The 19,201-nt window shown below is 40.8% G+C and overlaps 1 protein-coding gene and 1 long non-coding RNA gene across 10 annotated transcripts in view; one reads left to right on the top strand and one right to left on the bottom strand.

The window, feature by feature from the left end:
* Positions 1-6,453, top strand: part of LOC114015913 (uncharacterized) — a 40,641-nt gene extending 34,188 nt beyond the window's left edge. Inside the window, exon 3 of the long non-coding RNA XR_003560097.2 lies at positions 145-6,453. This is a non-coding gene — a long non-coding RNA (uncharacterized LOC114015913). The remainder of the gene's footprint in view (positions 1-144) is intronic.
* Positions 1-19,201, bottom strand: part of CHCHD6 (coiled-coil-helix-coiled-coil-helix domain containing 6) — a 115,962-nt gene that overhangs the window by 63,605 nt on the left and 33,156 nt on the right. For 6 of the 9 annotated variants that reach the window (XR_008731660.1, XR_003560096.2, XM_055706626.1 and 3 more), the window contains 2 exons: positions 16,847-16,867; positions 11,232-11,315 (listed from right to left, as the gene is read on the bottom strand). The exons of 1 other annotated variant lie outside the window; for it this stretch is intronic. Coding sequence is in view for 6 of the 8 variants with exons in the window: in XM_055706626.1 (XP_055562601.1) it covers positions 11,232-11,315; positions 16,847-16,867 (105 nt within the window). In the remaining 2 variants the exon portion in view is untranslated. The remainder of the gene's footprint in view (positions 1-11,231; positions 11,316-16,846; positions 16,868-19,201) is intronic. 2 more of the 9 variants (XM_055706624.1, XM_027805706.2) reach the window with 1 other exon arrangement.

The raw sequence follows: 19,201 nt of genomic DNA, 5'->3' as shown, positions 1-19,201 counted from the left end.
AAGGAGGACAAAGGAGAAAGGATGGTAAAAGAAATAAGAAAGAAACCAGAAAATATTTGCAAGCAATTTCCAAATTCAAATTGTCATTTGAGTCTCATTCTCTCTTCTTTTAGTGATCTTCTCTTTCACGTGTGTTTTTAACAGAGCTATTTAGCCTCGTCAGAAGAGGACAAGGGGTAGAAGAGATCTCTGTAGCTGGCAAAGAGATTGTGAAGTCTCCAAAGACAAGCCCAGAAGGACCATGGAATGCCAATCAGGTGGAGAGAGGCACTTTCACAGGGGGGCTATTAAGCCATAAATATTAACACGGAAATCAAACACTCACAGAGAGCACAGGCAGCCACACAAATGCGTCATTCCCATACTCCAGCAGAGACCACTGCTTCACAGTCACAACCCTGGTGCAGGACGTAACCCACAGCCTCCAATAGCTTTTGGTGACCATCAGCTTAGTATTGTACTTTCACCACAGAATCCAGGCAGAGGAAAGGCACTTCTCACTTTTAGCCCATTATAGAATAATACAAATAATTACTTATTAACATTAAACCAGAAAAATCTCATAAAGTCTTGCTGCCAAGGCATCTCAGGAACATAAATGGAAGAATGTCACATGTATAGTGTACCATACATCCATAGATGCAAACAAAATCTACTCTCAGATTTTAATCTCTAAACCATCTCTAACAGTAAGGAGCACTACGTGCAAACAACAGCAGACCTTGACACCGGGACTAAATGAGGAAGAAGTAACAGTGGGCTTAAAGCTCCAAAACAAATATTTTGGTATAAGCATCGTAATTATTGAGGGTTTCTTTCTGTAGCTGATAAAACTTTGTGACAAGAAAATGCTTGGGACACAATGTTATAAGCAGGGGTTTTTTCAGGCTCATGAAAAAAGTATCAGTTTTTCACCTACATCTATGGGTAAGGCCAAACAAAGGATCCTAGACCTTCAACTGGGGAGTGTTTGGGCTCAGAAATCAGACAACAGGAACACAAAGAAGAGACAGAACTATACATTTATTGGAGAACAACAGGAGAGGAAAAAAAAAAAGAAAAAAAAAAATCAACCACCACAAACACTGCAGACCCGGAGCCAAATCCTCTCTCCACAGAACAAGTGAACACACAACAGACTTGAACACAGCACTGTCCTATTTCCAGCCAGCAAGGACAAACTGTGTTCCTCACTGGGACGCCCTTTGCCTAGCAAAGAAATCGACAGCTAGGACACAATTACATTTTTTTTGTTCTTCCTGCAACAAACCCTTACCTCCAACTGGAGGAAGAGTTATCTCGGTGCCACACGAATGAGTGATTACCCATCAGGAAGTAATGGCTTTTTGCTGCTGCTAACGGAAGCTGTATCTCAACAAATAACCTAAAGGTGAAAGGTCTCATATACTACACTTAATTCCCTAAACAGCCAAAGGAAATTTTGTGGTATACATACCTATTGTGAAAAATGAAGGTAAAAAAATTCATATACATGCCCAGATGGGCACACAATACAGCATTTTTACACACCCATATGAGTCAACTTCTCTGTCTCAAGAACCACAGTCCAGCCAGTTCAAGGCTTGCTGCATGTCAGAGCAAATTATATGATTTCTGTACACAGTCCAATGCATCATAAGACATCCTATGGGGGTGGGGAAACCCAGGCACTCCTCAGTTGACCCAGGCATGCAAGCTCACAGCAACCTTGCTGCTTGAAATTATGTATGCTAAAATTTGGCTTCCGTTCCGAAGAATGAGGAGGGAGAAGTAAAGAGAAGGAATTAATCCTTTGTTTCTTATGAAAAGACCTCAAATGCAATAATTTGGAAGGAAAAGAAAAGCTAGCTCTTCTTGTAAAATAACCTAGTTATTACAAGTCTTCTCAGATCAGAGGCTTAAGAGTATTATCAGCTCCCGCATTTCCAACTCCCATCTCTCGTTCCTCTGCAGCCCCTTGGAGGCTGGCACAGATTAAACGGCGTCTCAGCATTTTCTGGCTCTGTAGCTTTTCCTCACTGTCACTGCCCACAGGGCAGCATCTTACCTCATGGCTACTCCACTGGTGAATACCCACCTACCCTACCAGGGCAAAACTCTCCTCTCCAAATTTGTCAGGGTTTGATACCCTGTAGTGCATATGAAACCTATGTTTACTATTTTTATTTAAAAAAAAAACCACAGAAATTTAGTGATTTCGTATTTATTTACAATGGGGCTGAACTGTGAATGGGTAAACCAGGTAATCCTCATTAGAGTCAAGGTGTTTAATGGTAAACTGCAATTGGGATCATTCTTGGTACAGTACAACATACACCCAAACTACCGGTTAATCCCAAAACAAGGTAACAAAAACCCGACCACTCATCATCCTGGAAACAGGAGATTCTGCAACAGGTCAAGTAAATACCATTTGCAGTGGCTCGAGACCTCATGGCAAGGCTGATGGTGCACATATATTTAAGAACATTAAAACATGTTATTTACAAGCTACTTCTGAGTCACTCTGGTCTCTTAGGAACGTGCATTATATGTTCAAGAAATTGGAGTAGTTCTTTTATTTATGTTTCTTTAAAATGACTGGCAGATGGGGAAAAACCTTCAGAGAAGTGGCCCTAGGCTGTCACGAAACATGTATTTAACACACCCACAGTAAACTACTAAACACACTCACTTCAGAAGATACAGCCACTGTAAATATACAGAGTAGTCCCTTTTTAAAGTCTGATATCTGGACTACTTAATTCAGCACAAATTTGAGATGTTCTGCAGAGTCTGCCCAATTTACAGAGTAATTATCAGCCATATTTTCCATTAACGTGATGACAGCATATTCTGTAAGGGCAGAGCCATAATTTTAAGGGCCTTTTAAAAAAAAATAAACCCAGGCCTTGGCTTTATTTTTAGGTCGCAATAGTGATGACTTTTTTCCTGCCGCATGTGGAAAGACTGCTGCGGGCTGAAACAGAAATCTCAGATTCCCCAAAGTCAGGCTCTTATGCAAGTGGATTCCATACACACAGGGAAGTTTTGTCTACCTGAAACAATTTCCAAGACTAATTCTAAATCTGGAATATCCCAAGAGAAGTGCAAGCTTCAATCATCCAAATCCCAGCAGACATACAGACTCCAGCCTAAGGTCTGGAACATATTTAATCAATTCACTGTGCTAACTCTCTACAGTTTCATAAAATAGCCAATACTGCAATAACAGGGCCCAAAATTAATTGTACACTAGTTGGCAAATTACACAGAAATAACAGGCAGCACTGGCATTTACTGCAGCAAGATAGTGTAGTTGATGCTAAGGTACAACTGCACCACAGTAAAAATAGGTGAGACACAGATCAGGGGTGTGTGCACACAGGTGTGTGTGTATGTATGTGCAGGTGAGCACTGCTTTCCATTAGAAAAGCAGCATTGGTTTTACTGGTGACAGTGCTACCTCTACACACACGCTTATAATTACCATTCTGCTATAAACATGCATATGCAGTACGAAGAGGGAGAAAACAGAAATGTAAACTATTAGGCAATAAAAAAATGGATGAAAGAAAAATTGGATTGAATAAAAAATGGCAAGGGAGGGCATCAGAAATATTAGATAATAGGGAAAGCTCTCAGAGGTGAGACAAAAGCACCCCTTGTTTTGCTCTTTTTGGACGAGACTTGACAAATACTCTGGTGTTGAGTTCTAACAAAGAGACAAGATCACATTCTAGGTCTTTTTGTTCTGCCTTTAACAAGTCTTCATAGTGATACACTGATGAGACCAGATACCAGATTGTTATCTAAATTCAGCTGCTAAATTCAGTGTTAAGACACTAAGTTCAAACCACACATTGCCACATTTATTTCACAAGTCGAGCCTGAGGATGGATTCCTCCAAGATGAAGCAGCCCATAAGCATCATTCTCTCCCTCTGCAAAGGTACTCTAAATGCCAGGAAAACAAAATCACCGTAAGGCTCTGACAGTTCACCCTTCAGCACACAGATTGCGAACGCATCTCTCCACTAATCGTCCAGACCGAAGAGGAAGCAAACACTTAGCTGCTGTTTGCATAGAGGCTGCTTGTAATTTGATGTAATGTACTGTACATCAGTCAACACATATTGAAGAGAGAACATACACACTGCAGAGAAGGCAGAAAGGCAGCGCTGACACCCAACACATTTTATTTACCCTATCGTAGATGATCTTTGAGTTCATCAAATTACCAATCAATTTATCTGATCTCTAAAAGCTGGTGTACTGAGGTATATTAACTACTAAACTTTACAAGCTTGCAGCAAAACAGCCATTAAATGGGCAAATTGAGCACGGGGTACTGGAAGTCAGTTTGCAAGTTGGCCAATGGCAACAACAAAGCAACCTCTCCCTGCGGACAGGGAGACAGGGGAGAAGCATTAGGAAGGCAGACGCTGTACAGCCCTAATGGATACCAGCAGAAAGAAGAAATTAGAGATGCCATACTCCCTGCTCCTACCCCAGCATGACATGTAATGACTGTGAATAACTGAAGAGAGGAAGAGGATGGGAGGTCAGAACCAGTTCAGATTACAATTTCAGATTCTTTTTTTTTTTTCATTTTGTTCCCATTCAGAAACACGCACACAGGACAAAATCTTCAGTTCTCTAGATATCAAGGGCTGTGCCCAGAGAGACTGCTGGAGCCACCGCTGCCCAAAAAACAACGTCCACAAAGCCTCAGATAGAGGAAGTGATCTGGATGATTAGGACAGATCATATCAGCCTATTTCAGAAAACTATACTGAGGATTATTCTTCTTGTGTTCAGAAGATTAAATCAACAGTTCGATGAACTGGGTGCTTCGCTATATTGCTCCACTGGCCTGAAAGGCAAACTGCTTTTTTGGATCACAGCTGCTGTAGGTTCACATAAAGCACTGCTGTGTTTGTGGGAGGAAAGGTTTGCAGCAGAGGCAGGCGATAAGAACTGAACAAATTAAGTAAGAAAAAAAATTGAAATTGTAAAGAATATTGTAAGGCTCAATTACGAAGGCAGGGACAAGAAATATACGTCTGAAAGGGAAACACATTTTTTTAAGACCAGAACTTAGTTTTCACACTAGCTGTTCTTCCTCAAAGTGCCCCAACAGCTACAGCACTAAGCTAGTGGCTGGCAACACAGTGACTGGCGGCAAACAAAGCAGCCCTTACACACACAGCAATAGCTCACACACAGCCCTAGGATGTTACAGGCCATTTTATTGAGAAAGCAAATGCTGTTGGTGACACCTGCCAAGACATATCAACTCATTTAGAAAAGGGCACCAAATCTTTAAATCCCACTGAGAGGGCAGAGGGTTTGGTTGAAGACAACACCTTAACGTGGGTCGCTTTTTCAAAGGTAGCTGAGTGCTCTCTGGGTCTCATGGACAGACACAGCTCAGGATCCCAACTCGGGGAACTGATTCCTCATCCTTTTCAACAGAAATCCCCTGCCACATTCACCAGGTAACATCAATTTGTTAAGCCCTGCAGAATCTGCTTAAAACTGATCATGAAGACCCAACATGGGCATACTGTTCTGGAAGGCTTTTTTTTCCAGGTGGCTGTCACTTTCTCCACAGAGATTTTTATTGTGCTGAGTTAACTGGCCAAAAAGCACAGAAATGACAATGGACTCACATGCAGGGGTGACCTTGGTGCACCGAAAGTGGGAGACTGCTCCAAGAAGCAGGATCAAGGCCAATAAGAATAACAAACAAAAATAAGTTCACCTCTCATTCTTTACACATCCTAAATGCTTTACAAACATGAATTAAATGGTAAATGCAAGGGCAAAAGGAGATTAATTTAAACAAACCGAACGAGGTGAATGCCACACAAAAATTACAAGATTTCTGAAGCTAAGCAGAGATAAAGGTACAGTCTACCTTATTAAGAAAAAAAGAAGTATTTAATGCATTCCTTTTCCACTTGCATAAATACTCTACAGCTTATGAATACCTCGTGCTACTTACTGTTCAGAAAAACTACAAGCAGAAAAACCTTGCATATTTATGTATACACTGTTCACAGTAGTCCACAGCCACCTAATAAAAGATAACATGGGAGCTGGAGCTTAGGAAAACCTGAACAAGGAAGAGACATTGTCTGTAGCAAGGAGTTTCACTTCATCTGCTGAGAATACCTTCAGCCTTTCTTGCTGTTTTACACTGCTCCAAAAAGCTGCCCATGTTTTGCTATACTGTAACACTGCCCTTCACCTTTTTCAGGTTAAACACAGTCAAGAGGCCAAATAGCAAAAGGAGTCAAACAAATACTTACTTGGGAGAAAGTATACAACTAATATGCTATGTGAAACCTCCTGCCATCTGAAGGGTTCCAGAAGAAACTGCTTTTCTTTCTTATACTTTTTAAAGGATGTTTCTGCCATTTGGAGAAAGCAGGGCAATGCATACACTGAATCCTTAATAAAAATCCTAGTTCTGAGCAGTAGGTATGTTAACTATTTATACCAAACTCCCCTCATCTCCCTCCCTCCCTGCTTCTCAGCAACATAAATGCGAGAAAGAACATCAGCGTAAGCTTCTCAAATTGAGTGTTTCTAAGGTTTTCCTTACAGATTATTAGGTCCAACTCTCACTCTTTCTACCCAGACACACACTACAGTACAAAACCTCCTTCAAAACAGTTGAGACAAGACCCACTTTTTGTGAAGTAATTCCAAATTACATGGATGAGATGTAAAATTACTCTAACAAGTCAGAGTTAGAAGTTTAACTGCTTATAACAAATTTCTCAGGTCTCATTACTGGATTACTTATTGGAGATTAGACAGTCACATTGGAAACACAGGTGTGGAATGGAACATCTGTACTACTAGCCCCAAAATCCTGCAATTACACACAGTCATATAAGAAATAGTCAGTTCAAAGGACCTATTCCCTGTAATTTTCCTGATTACCAAAATACTTCAGGCACTCCAAAACAAAAACACACCAGCAATCCAAGAGACCAAAACATACAGCTACAATGAACTACCAGAGTTAAAAGTGAGGAAGACTAAGGGCATCACCACTACCCTGAGCATCTGCAAGGAATTTCAGTTCAATAAAAATTGGTTTAAAAAGAAGTCCAAAAAGCATACACTGCACTGCAGGCAGAAAAAAACCTACCATCCCTTCACACACACACACAACCCCTGACAAACTGACAGTGAAGGGCGCAGTGGGAAGAATACCTCCCAACAAAATCATAGCTGTACAGGGATTAAACCAATGCTACTTCATGCATTCAAATCTGCACTCAAAATAGCTGAATGCTGCTAGTAGCAGCAGTGCGTGGCATTTGCTCAACACAAGTCAGAAGTGCAAATCAAGTGTTAGGCACTACAAAGAAACAGAGACCAAAACAGCGACTCTGATACAGCTGCCATATATATTCATTGTCCACCCATATCTTGAGCACTGCGTGCACAGTTCTGGTTCACACCTCTCAAAGACGATTAAATAGATGTGGTAAAGTTTCAAAGATGACCAGCTAGGATGATCAAAGCATTTGGGGCAAGCACCCCAGACACTTGCCCTGATCTTACACTGATCCCTGGACATCCACGTTCAGTCACAGCCAGGACCAGCATATTAAACTAGATGGATCTTCAGTGTGACACAGCACTGCTGTACACATCTTACTTCCAGTGTTTTAGTAGATGATGTAGGGAAAACCCCAAAAGCTGAAACATTGAAATTATTTTTTCATAAATGCCCTTTTCTGTGAAAATTTTAATAAGGTTGTCTAGAGAACTGAGTTTCTCAAGATCTATTTGAAATAAGGTACACCCATAGTTCATCTCATGCAAAACTAAAGGCAAAGCCTTTTTAGCATTTTTATAGCTTTACTGTTTCACAACACTTTGCCCTCCCATTATAAGCTATTCCATCATATAGATGGAATAACTGAGATAGACGGACTAAGTAATTGTTTCAAACTCCCAAAAGAGAAACAGCTATTAGAAAATGAGCAGTTTTTTGCTTCCAATTCTGTGCTCTGTCCAGTAGATTACAGTACTCTTTCAGAGATTACAAAATAAAAGGATAATGTATTCACACAATCTGCTGCATTCAAGGGAACTACCGAGTTCAATTCTGGTCAATACATCTCAAAGACAGAACCACAAGGTGGAAAGGGCCCAAAGACAAACAAGTAGAATGAGAAACCTGGGAGACAAAAAAAGAAATTCATTCACACAAGCAGAAGTTGCAAAGGTAAGGACCACCCAAACTAAATGCGAAGGTAAAAGAGGGAACATGAGTCTACAGACAATGAATAATAAAAAGACTTATTTTTATCTCTTTTACATAAAGAATATTAAATGAAAAAAAGTATTTGAAACTGGTAACAGAGAATTTACAGAGTATATAAGTTAACCTGTGGCACACACTGCCACATGATATTGGAGGCAAAGAGCTAAACAAGGCTTTAAGAAAAATGCCTGAGACACGTATAAAAATGATGGCAGTAATCCAAGCTCCATTACAGCAAATAAAAATACTGAATGAAAATAAATTCTTTCACAGCAGGGCATGTGTCAGCCTCCAACTGACAACGCTTCGGAAGACTCTTGTCAAAGTTGTTCTCCAAAAGGTTTTTTTGTGGTTTTGTTTTGGTGAGGGTTTTTTTTTTCCATCTTCCTTCAAAGTCTTTGAAAACTGACCACTGTCAGAAGAAATAGGACAGTCTCTGTGTTTGATTCAGTGCAGCAGCTACTGCCTTGTAAAGGAGTATATGACAATTATTCTCAGCATCCTACCATAAAGGTACTGAGTTGTCAACATCAACAATCCAAAACATCCTTCAAAAACAAATCTCACGTCTCCTACTGTTGAATTCTGTTATCACGCAGAAGTGGGGACAAAGCCAACCTGAGGTTATAGATAGGCACAACAGGTGAGGAGAGGGGGGAATACCTTACAGCCTGGTCCTTAGGAGGAGAAATTCCAGCCCTCTAACTCCACACTGAGCCATTACATTCATTCATTCCCAGCCCAGCACCTCGGTACTACCAGTGACTGCACTCCAACTGACCATCCCCTCTGAAAACAGCAGAGAAAGCTCACTTCTGTTTCAGAGCTGCTCCTCACCTCATCCCCTTACCGATAGCTTTTTTTTTTTTATAAAAATAGACACACACACACACACATACATAGATATATAAAAATATATCTAAGCCTGAGTTGGAAGGTTTTAGCACAGTGGAAGGATAAATAAATAAATGTCAGGGTCTGCGTGTATTCAACAAATAAAAGCAGAATTATATAAAAGAAACAGCTAATAAAAAAGATCGTTCTGTGCTGTGTTTCCATCCTTCCAACCATTATAGGAATAAAATTATCCAGAGAGAAGATCAAAAACCTTTTTCAAAACTAATACAATTAAGCTTTATTACACTGTTTCAAGTACATTTCTCTCCTCTCCCTTCTAGGCCCCACCACTTCCCACTCCAATCCAGACTAACGGTTGTAGGAATTCTTCTATGTTATTTCCAGTAAAATGCTAGTGTTTAAGGGTCGGAAACTATCTAGTGTTTCAAGAGAGCAAAGAAAACCCGTCCTTTCTATCTATTTGCTTTTGAGCTTGCAAGAACTAGAAGACAGTTCCTGTGCAGCTCTGCAGTTTGAATAGGACTATGGGCAAGCCACCTTACTCCCCTGAGATGATTCTGCACTAAAAATATCCATCACCTTGTTTAAAAAGTTACCCTGTAGCAACAGGACACGGACCTGAAAAGGGAAACACCAAATACAACAAAAGACTTCAAAAAGAGGATAATGCAGCCTGGACACAAACTTCTCCCCACTCCGTTGTCCATAAAGGACAGACACACATACAGATTTTCCCTGCAGTTTCTGTTTCATGAAACCAAAACCAGAGAAGAATATAATAGCAGCACACAGCATGAGACCAAGAAATTGCAAAAATTCCCTTTGCGTATGAACATATGGACAACTGTGATAATTAGAACGATAGCTGCTAGATTGTTTGCAATTTCACTGAACAATCCCCATTATCTAGAAATAGAATTTTAAAATCTGAATGCAACACCAAGTGGCACTTTTAATAGTTTATTTTTTAATGAACTGTATGGATTAAAAGTGTTGCAAAATTGTATCACGTGAAATTGCTCACGGGTATGTTTTAGCATCGATGGCTTAAAAAACAATGCTGCGTGGACAATCATGCAGTAGCAGGGAACGAGAAGAGCAATAGATGTGCCAATAATTTCCTACCATTTTCTATAATCTGCGATTTTCCCATGTTCCATATTCACCATCAGGCTATATGTTGGTAGTAAAACTGATTGATTTCTCTGTCTCTTTACAACCCACCTTTTTCATTGTTTGCATCTTTTCAGTTACATAACACAACTACAAGGCGGATGTATGTAATTCTTTGTCAGGAGGTCTAATTGCTTCAGATTGGAGAAGATTATTCTCCATGTTTATTAAAAAATAAAGACTACTTATAACATTATTTCATTTTGCCAGGAAGTGAAAAATGCATTAGTTCATAAGGAACAGCATGGCTGCTCCTATTTTTAAGGCATCAATTTTTAAAAACTCATCATGGTAAACAATTAAACAGAGAAGCAAATCCCACGTTTAGGGGAGAGATTCAAATCCCTAAATGGATTTTCAAAGGTCATTTCAGGCTTAAAAGATGCTTGACAGTGTCTCTTTAAATCACGTTCATTTCAAAGGCTTATCCAGCAAGAAGCAGGCAGTGCACTGCAGCACCATTCTTTGAACTGCTGGGCTCCCCAGAGAAAAATTAATAATACAACTTTAATTCACATTTATAGCAAGATTTGTGATTTGGTCTTTTTTTAAAAAAAAATTTAGGAAAGGATTTTTAACAAAAGGAATAAAAATACAGGACACTTGTGGGGTTTTTTTATTTAGCTTTCACCTAAGCCCCATGGTGAAAAATAAAATAAAGTGTGAACTACTATAAATCTTTTTCTTTAAAATTGTCCAGTTAAAACCCCCTTATCTTTCAAATGCAAGTTGCTCAAAAGATTCGGCTTGTACTGCTTCTTTATCACTTAACTACGTTAAGGAGTGGGGGGCAGAGATACCAGGAGCTGGTAGTTCCAGGTTTCAGTACAATGCTTCTCGTTTCTCTACTCTTTGGATCCACACAGATCTGTATCCGATCCCATTACTATGCAGAGGCCACAAATAAACAACAACTTAAGTCTTACCTTCCTCTCAATGCGGGCCAACTGCTCTTTATAGAAGGCCTCCTGCCGCTTCAACTCTGCCTCCCTGCCTTGCAGCTCCACAGCCTGGGAAGAACAACAGAGCATCAGTAGAATAAGAAATTAAAAATGAAAAGTGAGAGTGCAAAGAAAGCACATGGGATGCAGACAAACTAAATGGGAACTAAAGAAATCATTGCTCAGGACTGGTGTATGGGATCTTCTCAGTGGAACTATAAACTTCAGTACTGCAGTTCATTTTGGATTATCCCTACAAGTTCAAAATGCTCTTGGTCAGTATCATAGTCAAACTCATAACCTTGATTTTATTTGTCCTTATTAAATTAAAACATCTAATCATAAAAAGGTGACACCTTCCTATTGCCTTTTTCAGAACTCCACCTCATCCAAGTCTTTTTCCATGAATCATTATGTTTATTACTCCAGTTCAATGTTCTTCACGTTACCTTAAAAATAAATCTCAAATCCTCCACTTTACAAACACTTTCCCCTTGGAATGTCAGCAAATCTCCACAGATTTAACACATCCCTACAATCACAAGGAAGATCTGAAACACAAGCAATACCCTCTCTACGCTGCAACATTTTTATTGCAACAGACATTCTCACTGACCATGCATTTGCTTTTACAGACATACATCCGACTACCCTGATAATTAAGTACTCTCTCCATATGTTCTCTGTGCATACCCCACCAGCACCCCCAGAGTTCCTCTGGCTGGGTGCAGATTTGAAGGGGATACTAGTGTCAAGAGAATTCCTCTTCCATACCATAAGTGTGACACTTCCAAAACAGCAAACTTGGTATACAAGCATGTGCTTAAGCATAACCTGGTCATCAATTAAACAATGCTCAATTTAAAAAATACAAAGTCTGTGTGGTTAGAGCAATAGCTTTTGCCCTTTAGCTCTTTACAACCAGCAGCACTTCATTGCATTCCCACGCCTAAACTGAACATAAGAAAACATGGCATTGATGGAACTGGGCCAAACTTTTTACGTTTGAAAATTACAAGAAACAATAGCAAGAAAAATGGCACTTTTTTCTTCTCCTGTCCCACCCCAAAGTCTCTGTGGCCACATAAGTTATCGCCAGGCAGAAGACCTTTCAAACCCAGAATTACTAGTCCATTTAACATGAACGCAAACCCTGCAAATCTACTGCATCCCAGCAGCATTGCTCTTAACTTTTAATGATGATGATACAATCCCACAAAATGCTGGTCCGATATGATTAAGCAGCTAGGACAGAAACATCCCCATGGGCTCAGACCTGTCATTTTACAGCCAAAAGCCATCGTTAATGAAAAAAATTACATCTGAAAGCAAGTTGCTGTGCGTTTCCTTCTTTCTGCTCCCCTGCTGATGGAAATACAGTGGTATAATAGGACTTTGAAGAGATTTTAAAGTAGGCAGTGAAGGATGGTTGGTAAGCAAGAAAAGGAGTACATGAGACAGGGGAGTTGCAGGGATGTGGTGCTGGTATCTGTTTGTTTTTAAAATAAAAAGAAATATTTTTGTTTCCACGTTTGCCAGCCCAGTCAATAGGGCCAGGGTAAGACACAAGCACTAGAGATACACATCTAAACCCTCTTGCTCTCAAAGACGTTTGATTAAAGGCAAAATCTCTGGCTTTGGTTTACTCAGAGCCGCTATATATACTCCAGCCCATGCACCAGCTCAAATAAGATGGGAGAAGGATGCGAATGAGCTGCCCCATACATGCCCCTGACCAAAGAGATACTACAGCAACAACAGGGGCACTGGTGGGCACTTTGTAAGTACCAAAATTATTACCATTTTCTGGTACGAGAACCATAGCTATCCTTCTCAACCAATATCCATCTTCTATACAGAAAAGGACTAAGCAATTTCAACTGAAATGAAACAGATCTAAGAAAGCAGAGTGGTCTGGTAGATCATCAAAGGACCCCGATTCTCCTGCTGATTTTTCTACATAAAGCCCATAATATCAGATTACTAATCAAGTGACTTATACTTCCTTAAGGAGAAAATAAATAAGGACAAGAATGAGAAGTAAGACAGTAGTGACGTCTCTCCACAATTCAGGTGGAAGGTGCTTTTCATGTGAAGTGTAATACAAGGAAAGAAAATAAAAGTCAGAAGATGATCTCTTAAAAATGCAATAGAGTTTTGCTTCATCTAAATAAATTATGTGGCAGTGCTACTCTCCTCGTGTAGCAGACTATTCTGGGAGCACGAAACCAATACATGTAACAATACTGGTAAGAGGCTTTATTCTGTTTCTGGCAAGACATCGGTCCACACACACTCACTCATCTTTTCAACCTATGAGCTTGCCTGACCTCATTCACCAAGAAATTCAGCATATTTATGCATATGAGGCCTCTGGAAGGGAACACAAACCAAATACCTAATCTCTCAAGTAGGGTGCTGAGATGCAGACACATTAGAGGTATGCTGATCTGCATGATGACGTCCTGCATGGACTTCCAAGCAGGCCTGACTGGAGGGAGGATGCCCACAGTGAATAATGCCTCCACACCAATGCACCCTGCAGCAGACAGACATTCTGTTAGTGACTTCCCCAGGATCTTGCAAAACTGACGTCAAAGAATCAAAACTGGATCTCCCAGCTGCAGACTATGATCTTGGCATACTCCCCATTCTTCCCCCTAAGTATTTTCTCCCGTATTATCTCCCATTATGTCCCACTTATTGCCCATAAGTTCTACGATGAACCAGAGGTTGCAGAGAAAACTTCTACTTGCAACTCAAATGCATCTTCAATGCCTTGCTTGTTTTTCAAGAGCTGCTGATGTTTCAGTGCATTGAAGTACACTGAGAAACATTCCACTTGTGACAGATCCACTTGAAAGTTGCTTTCTGTTTCTCTCTATCCCCAGCTGTTATTACTAGAATCTTTAGTACACTTTATGATGTTTGAAGTATGAATGGTACAGTCAGAGCATGTGTCATTTGAAATATTCACTGTTCCAAACTGGGTTAGGCAACAAGGGACATTTTGTATGAATACAGGATATTTATTAAGAGTTCCTCTAGTCCTGCTGCTTGTTCCCTACCTGAAGTCAGAAGCCTGTGATGTCCCAGACAGAACTGGCTGCTATGGAGATGATTGCAATTTCACAAGGGATTGAGATTGCAGGTGCCAAACAAAGCATCAGATACACTTTTCACATAAAGGCCTTCAGAACTAAAGAAGGAAGGAGAAGGGAAGACATGCATGAAAACACACTGGTTTGAAAATAATATATCAGAAAGCTGCATTTCACATCCACGCTGCAGATACTACAACGGAGTTTGAACTTATAATGCAAGAGATGACCAAAGCCCAGAGATGACATCTAAGAAACTATAGCATAGAACACAGCAGAGAGCGTGGTGTCCAAGAAGTATGAATACAGAAACAAAACAGAGGGAGGGGAGGAAGAACACACATAGTTGTAGAACACATGAATGCACCCAAAACTTAGAAAAGTAGCATGGGACAGCACGTATTTGCAAAAGAGAATGCATGCAATAAGCAACTGCCCTCTGTACAAAAACTATTTATAAGAGATATTCAGGAAACGTTCAAGAATTTCCTTTGATGGTGTCAGAAGTTACAAGCACTGCGTTCTTACAAAAGGACAGTGAAGGTGTACTACTAGCATGCTGCTACAGCTTCCGTGGTTATGGATCCATGGTCTGGTTGAGGGCTCTTTCAAATTCTTGCTATGTTTTATCTTTACACTTTTTCCACAAGCCCAAAGTTTTTCAGGTTATCTCACTGTTGCTTTGAACAGTGACAAAGAGCTAGGGCAGTCATGTGCGATTCTCTGCCTCCTCCCTTTATCAAGTAACCCATTTAGAAACAAACCGTGAAAGCACATTTCTAAAGCTACGCGTTACATACTGGCTCAACTAAAGAATTCAAGCACTGGCCTGCTAGCTGACACACAGGCCAAAAGAAATATTTTACAAGCCTCTTAACTGAGGTAATGAAATATTATTGGTTCATTCTCCATGAGCAAAGCCAGACACTCTCAGCCTCGTCCTGAACTGACACCAACATGCAACACATCCGACTGTGCAACTGATCTTCTAGAGCTGGGCTTCGCTCTAGCTACATCCATTCACAGATTAGCTTTTGCTTCGCCCTCCACAAAATATCACCAGATTTTTATAATTTTTAATCATAGTCCCTTCTCATCACCTTGTTAAACATGAAAAATAGGAAGGAAATCTGCTCGAAAAAAAGGGGCTTGTGGCAGGGTCAGATCACAGTAGGGAATGTGGCACCCAGAAATTAAGTGCAGCAATAGCACAGCCCACAGCTGATGGCTACCATCAGGCTGTCTCTCTCTGCAATACTGTTGAGATTCTGGGATTTGGGGAGAGGGCATGGAGAAGACTCTACTGAGGACAAAAAACCACACCCCTCTCTCTGGCAAAGGGCAAGCTGAGCTAGAAGGAAAGGTCCATACCTCAATCTATACAGAACTTCCTCAAAGGCAAGTCACAGCACTTGGCAAGATTATTGCAAAAATATTTATCTTCTTGGCAAAACACATTCACCAGTCACAGACGAACTAGTGAGATGACGCCTAGAGAATCAGTCAGAGGCAATACAGGGAAATAAGCTACAAGGATAAAGGAAAGGTCCTTAAGTCTTTATAAAATGCCTTGTTTCTACACCATCCTGTCTTGGCTGAGAGGAGTTATCAGCTTCCCCCAAAGGTATCCACTAGGATCTCTGCAGCAGCACAGCAGAGATACTTTGGCTGGGTACCTCAGCTTGCCACACTTCACAACTGCAAATTCTTATACCTCATGCTTTTCCATGTCTCTTCCAGTGCTGGTAGCAGTCCAGGTGGTAGGGAAAAAAAACCAAATGCTATTAAAGGCTCCAAGCTAGAAGGGATTGACAGCAATTCACTAAAGAACAGAACTAGCTCCAAAATTAGCTAGTTGGCATGTTCCTGACCAAGCCTAAAGGGAATGGCAGAGCTGAAAGGGCAACACTGAAACACCATGAGGCAGGCTGCACACATCATGCCTGAAACTGAGCAGCAGAACTTTACAGAGAGGCTTGTACCAGACAAGTAACTATGGGGGCGCCTTGACTCAACCTCCACTGCATCACTAGAAATACCACCATTATTGTGAGGCTGCCTGCAGTCACTATTCCAGACACGTGAGGCCTACAAAATCACTTACTTTTTGTCCTTTCTCTCATTCTGTTTAAAGGCAGGCGACTGGGTTTTGTTTTGTTTTAGAACCCAGATACAGAATCATTGCCTTAAAAAGCAGTACTGGTGTAACCTTCATTTCTTCCTGTTTCTGCTGCTCTCTTAGCCAACAACACACATCACCAAATCAAGTTTGGTTTCAGCAGCTGTAAGCTACACAAAAGGAACCAGTGAAAATCTTTATGGAGGAAATAATATGCAATTTTCTAGCTGAACACCTTTTAAAATGTAATGACAGAAAATAAAATCCTGCATCTGTGCTCAGCAATAACAATCTGTACGCACGCAGTAACAACATGACACTTGGAATAAGCAAGATCCAGACAAAAAAAAAAAATTAAAAAAAAGAGAGAGAGCGCTTACCCAGGCATCCAAATCTGCAGGCTTGGAATAAAGAGAGCACAAGAGAGAAAGGAAGAGAAAAAGAAGAAAAAGAGAAATCAGTGATTTATGGAGGTTGCCTGCTGCTGCACAATATAGCTTTTAGGATGACAAGTTTAGAAAAGTTCCTTAAAAATGACAAGCATCTTCAGCAGTGCAGTGCTGTCCCCTGTTGGGAACAGTGCTATTAAAACAAAACAGAAGCACATGCACCCCAAAAAAATGAAAACAAAGCAAAGCCCCCAAAGACTGTTGCAGGACTCCCCTGTAGGGTGGAAGGTAAGCAAAGACAGCTGTGAAACTGCCAGTTTCAGGTCATGCAAGGTGCTGCATGATCTTAGAGATGCTGACATCTACAACATGCACCAACGAACGTGGCAATGCTGGGCATACTCACAAAGAAGCAGCCAACAACTCTGCTGTTTCCAAATTACTTGCAAAGAACAAGTATCCTTTTGCAAGGGCATTTTTTGGATGCACAAGCTGACCTACATAGCAAGTCATCTTCTTTACTGGACAATTTCAAAGAGTGCTTCCTAACAGAAAGCCAGTTGACTGATCAGATTTCCAACTAGATCCCTGTACACAGGCAACTGAACACATCTTTAGTGCACAGTTCAGACCTCTGCCAAATCCAAGCTGCCTTCACCTGCTCTTTCTTTTGTTGGCAAGCCTATTTAAGTATGAACACAAGCAGATGAAGCCGGCTGCAGTATCACCTCTTATTTATTTATTACAACTTTTTACTTACCCAGTAACCCAGCAGCAGCAAAGCAAGTATAAGATGATAAACATTTCATGCCCATTTCCAACCCCTTCTGAAGCCAAGGCATTTATGAGGCAGCCACAGCTCTCATTTGTTGTCAAGGGCTGCAAGCCTTCCCTGCCTCTCAGGACTAGATTCAATCAGCAGCACATTCGCTAAGCAGGAACTTCAGAAAGGCTGGCCTTTTTTATTATGATTATTTATTTGAGGGGAGTTGACAGGGCAGGAGGAACTTTCCTCTTGGTCATAGTTCAGTGCCAGAGGGAGCAGACGGTGGAGCGCAATATGTTTATGGGATCTGCCATCATTTTAATGGCACAGAGCAACTACTTCAGGTAACTGAGGGATGATCTGTCATCAGCTACGTGTGTCATCCATCCTCATCCTTTTCAACAGCTGAGAGGGCTGGAGCTGAGTATCTACAGTTCAGCTGGGGGAAGCCCATTTCCCCTTTTCTGCAGACAGGTTTGATACAGCAGCATCAAATCCTTGGCCAAACAAACCAATACACAACAGGTGTTCACCAGTAATCACTGACCAGTCTTGACAAAAGCCTGATTTGAATAACATTTTTCTTCCTGCTGATTTTTACAGTCAGGACAGATGTGCTTAGTTTTGTTTTTACATTTTAGCAATTGCAAGGCTGTCCATCCTCAGCAGATGGACAGGAGGAACACAGGGCTCTTTATGGTACATGTTACTATTTCAGCAGGTAGGTCATGCACACCAATAGCTCTTTACTGGATGTACATCTGTCATCCCTGGGGTGCCTAAGCCATTAACTGTCACATTCCTGGTGGAAAAATGCTTGCAGGGCAAACTGCACACGAGGTACTAACTCAGTGGCACTACACAGCCGCTGAGAAGAGAGCAAGGAGAAGGAACCAGCCCTATCACCAATAGATGGTCCCTCTTAAACCCCTATAAGATAAAACTAATTCTGCGGTTGTGCATTATAAAGGAAGCTAACACTGTTCGCAACCACAGGTCACCTTTCCACAGGTACCGCCAAAGGCTTCAATTTTGTCACCTTTCAGGAGGGGGGAAATTATTACTCCAAGACTAGACAGATATACTCCTCTGACTGGAAACAGAGAAATTAAAACAGGTGTAGATGCAGTAGGACATATTGCTGCATTGGGAAAAAATAACTACATTTGCAGTGAAGCACAGACTCAATAAAATATAATAATAAAATAATACGAACATTAAAACCCAAGAGGGTTACTAGTTTAAGTTTTGGTATCTCTTAACCATGTGCTAAGATCTTTTGTGGACCTACATTTACCAAATTGACTGATAAGAAAATACACAGCATGTCCACTAATATTTTTAAAGTTTAAGTAAACTGCTTAAGAAATGAGCAACATCTGGGTTCCTTGCTTCCTAACCAAGTGAATCTCACTTCCAGCTGCCAGCTGGGGGCTTATGAGTTTTATAATCACAGCCTTGGAACACAAGCCACCATCTAGCACCCTTGGCCAGTACTGCTGAACTCTTCTTCTAAAACAAGAGTTCATTTCTCTTCGAGGCAACCCCTTGGATAGCAATTACAGGAAGCTGAAAAAATA

Source organism: Falco cherrug, chromosome 4, assembly GCF_023634085.1.
Source record: "Falco cherrug isolate bFalChe1 chromosome 4, bFalChe1.pri, whole genome shotgun sequence".
Taxonomy (NCBI): domain Eukaryota; kingdom Metazoa; phylum Chordata; class Aves; order Falconiformes; family Falconidae; genus Falco; species Falco cherrug.
The sequence above is the reverse complement of the archived record's forward strand: the minus strand, read 5'-3'. Positions and strand labels throughout refer to the sequence as shown.